Source organism: Fonticula alba (genome assembly GCF_000388065.1).
Source record: "Fonticula alba strain ATCC 38817 unplaced genomic scaffold supercont2.2, whole genome shotgun sequence".
NCBI lineage: Eukaryota > Rotosphaerida > Fonticulaceae > Fonticula > Fonticula alba.
In genome coordinates this window covers 1047198-1048343 of record NW_009242972.1, presented here as the reverse complement: position 1 = coordinate 1048343, position 1146 = coordinate 1047198, and the positions used below count along the sequence as shown (strand labels likewise).

At 63.2% G+C, this 1146-nt stretch overlaps 1 protein-coding gene across 1 annotated transcript in view; it reads right to left on the bottom strand.

The window, feature by feature from the left end:
- H696_01260 (hypothetical protein) overlaps positions 1–1146 on the bottom strand; it is a gene marked incomplete at both ends in the record, with an annotated part of 10389 nt that overhangs the window by 6528 nt on the left and 2715 nt on the right. Inside the window, one exon of the mRNA XM_009495146.1 lies at positions 670–801. Within this exon, the coding sequence (XP_009493421.1) occupies positions 670–801 (132 nt within the window). The remainder of the gene's footprint in view (positions 1–669; positions 802–1146) is intronic.

The window sequence follows — 1146 nt, the reverse complement described above, 5'->3', positions numbered from 1 at the left end:
GACATGCATGCTGATGACGGAAACCTTCAACTCGACTGCGGGGGGGGGGGGGGGGGGGGGGGAAGGCCAGCCAAAAAGGCGGGATTGGTACCGGGAAGAGGGGGGCACGGGGCGGGAGGGGGGGGGGGGGAAGCACCACCCAGGCGAGATGTGACGCACTGCGACGGAGAAGCTGGCCAACTTCAGTTGAGTCGTCTTGGTAGGCCTCCAGGAAGGTCTCCTGGGCCTTGGACGAGCGCTCAATCATGTCACTGAGCAGGCGCTTCATATCGGAGATGAAGTCCGTGCCAATGGTGGTCTTTCACAAAGGCGACAGGAAAGATGTCAGCGGGGAATGTGGCGAAAGGGGAGGAGGAGAAAGAGCACGAGCCGAGGGCAAAGCACAAGGGGGCGCTCATGGCAGACGCCCGAGTACCTGAAGGATGTCTAGCAGCCGGGATTCAAGGTCAATATTGACCGGGGAGCAGCCGATCAGCCGATGTGCTAGGCGGCGGTGGTACTCCAGCCTGAAGTGGGGGGGGAGTGATGGGTGTCAGGAAAGTCATCGGAAAGGCATGTGCAGAAGGTGACACCACCAAGAGTGTCCGGCCAGCATGGAGGAGTGCATGTGCATGTGCATGTGTGTGTGAAGAGGCTCAGGGAGGCCAGGATACGGAGATGTGTGCGTACGTTCTCACCCAGCTCGGCAGCCTCCTCGCGGGAGCGCTTGCGCTTCTCCTCCTTTGCCTTCTTGCGCTCGGCCTTCTGCAGGCGGTATACCTGCTGGCGCTTGATCTTATTACCGATCTCGTTCGGGTTCTTCTGTTGAGTCATGGTGGATGAAACGGGGGATTGGGGGGGGGTGTGGATCCGCTCAGGAGGGGCCGCGTCCAGGTGGGATGGGGGAGAGAGAGGGGGCGCGGAGGGGCAGGGTATGGAAGAGGGGTGAGGGATGCAGCCGGTGGCGGGAGGGGGGAGGGGAGGAAGAGTGAAAGGGGGGGGTATCCGATGGAGCCGAGGTCTGCCCACAGCCGGCCCCCCTCCACATCAGCACTCGGGGGGAGTCCCCGAACCGAGCCTCCGCCTCCCTCCATCCCCGAGAAAGATCGAGGGGGCCGATGCAGCCACGCGCGCCCGCGCACGCGTGTGTGTGTGTGTGTGTGTGTG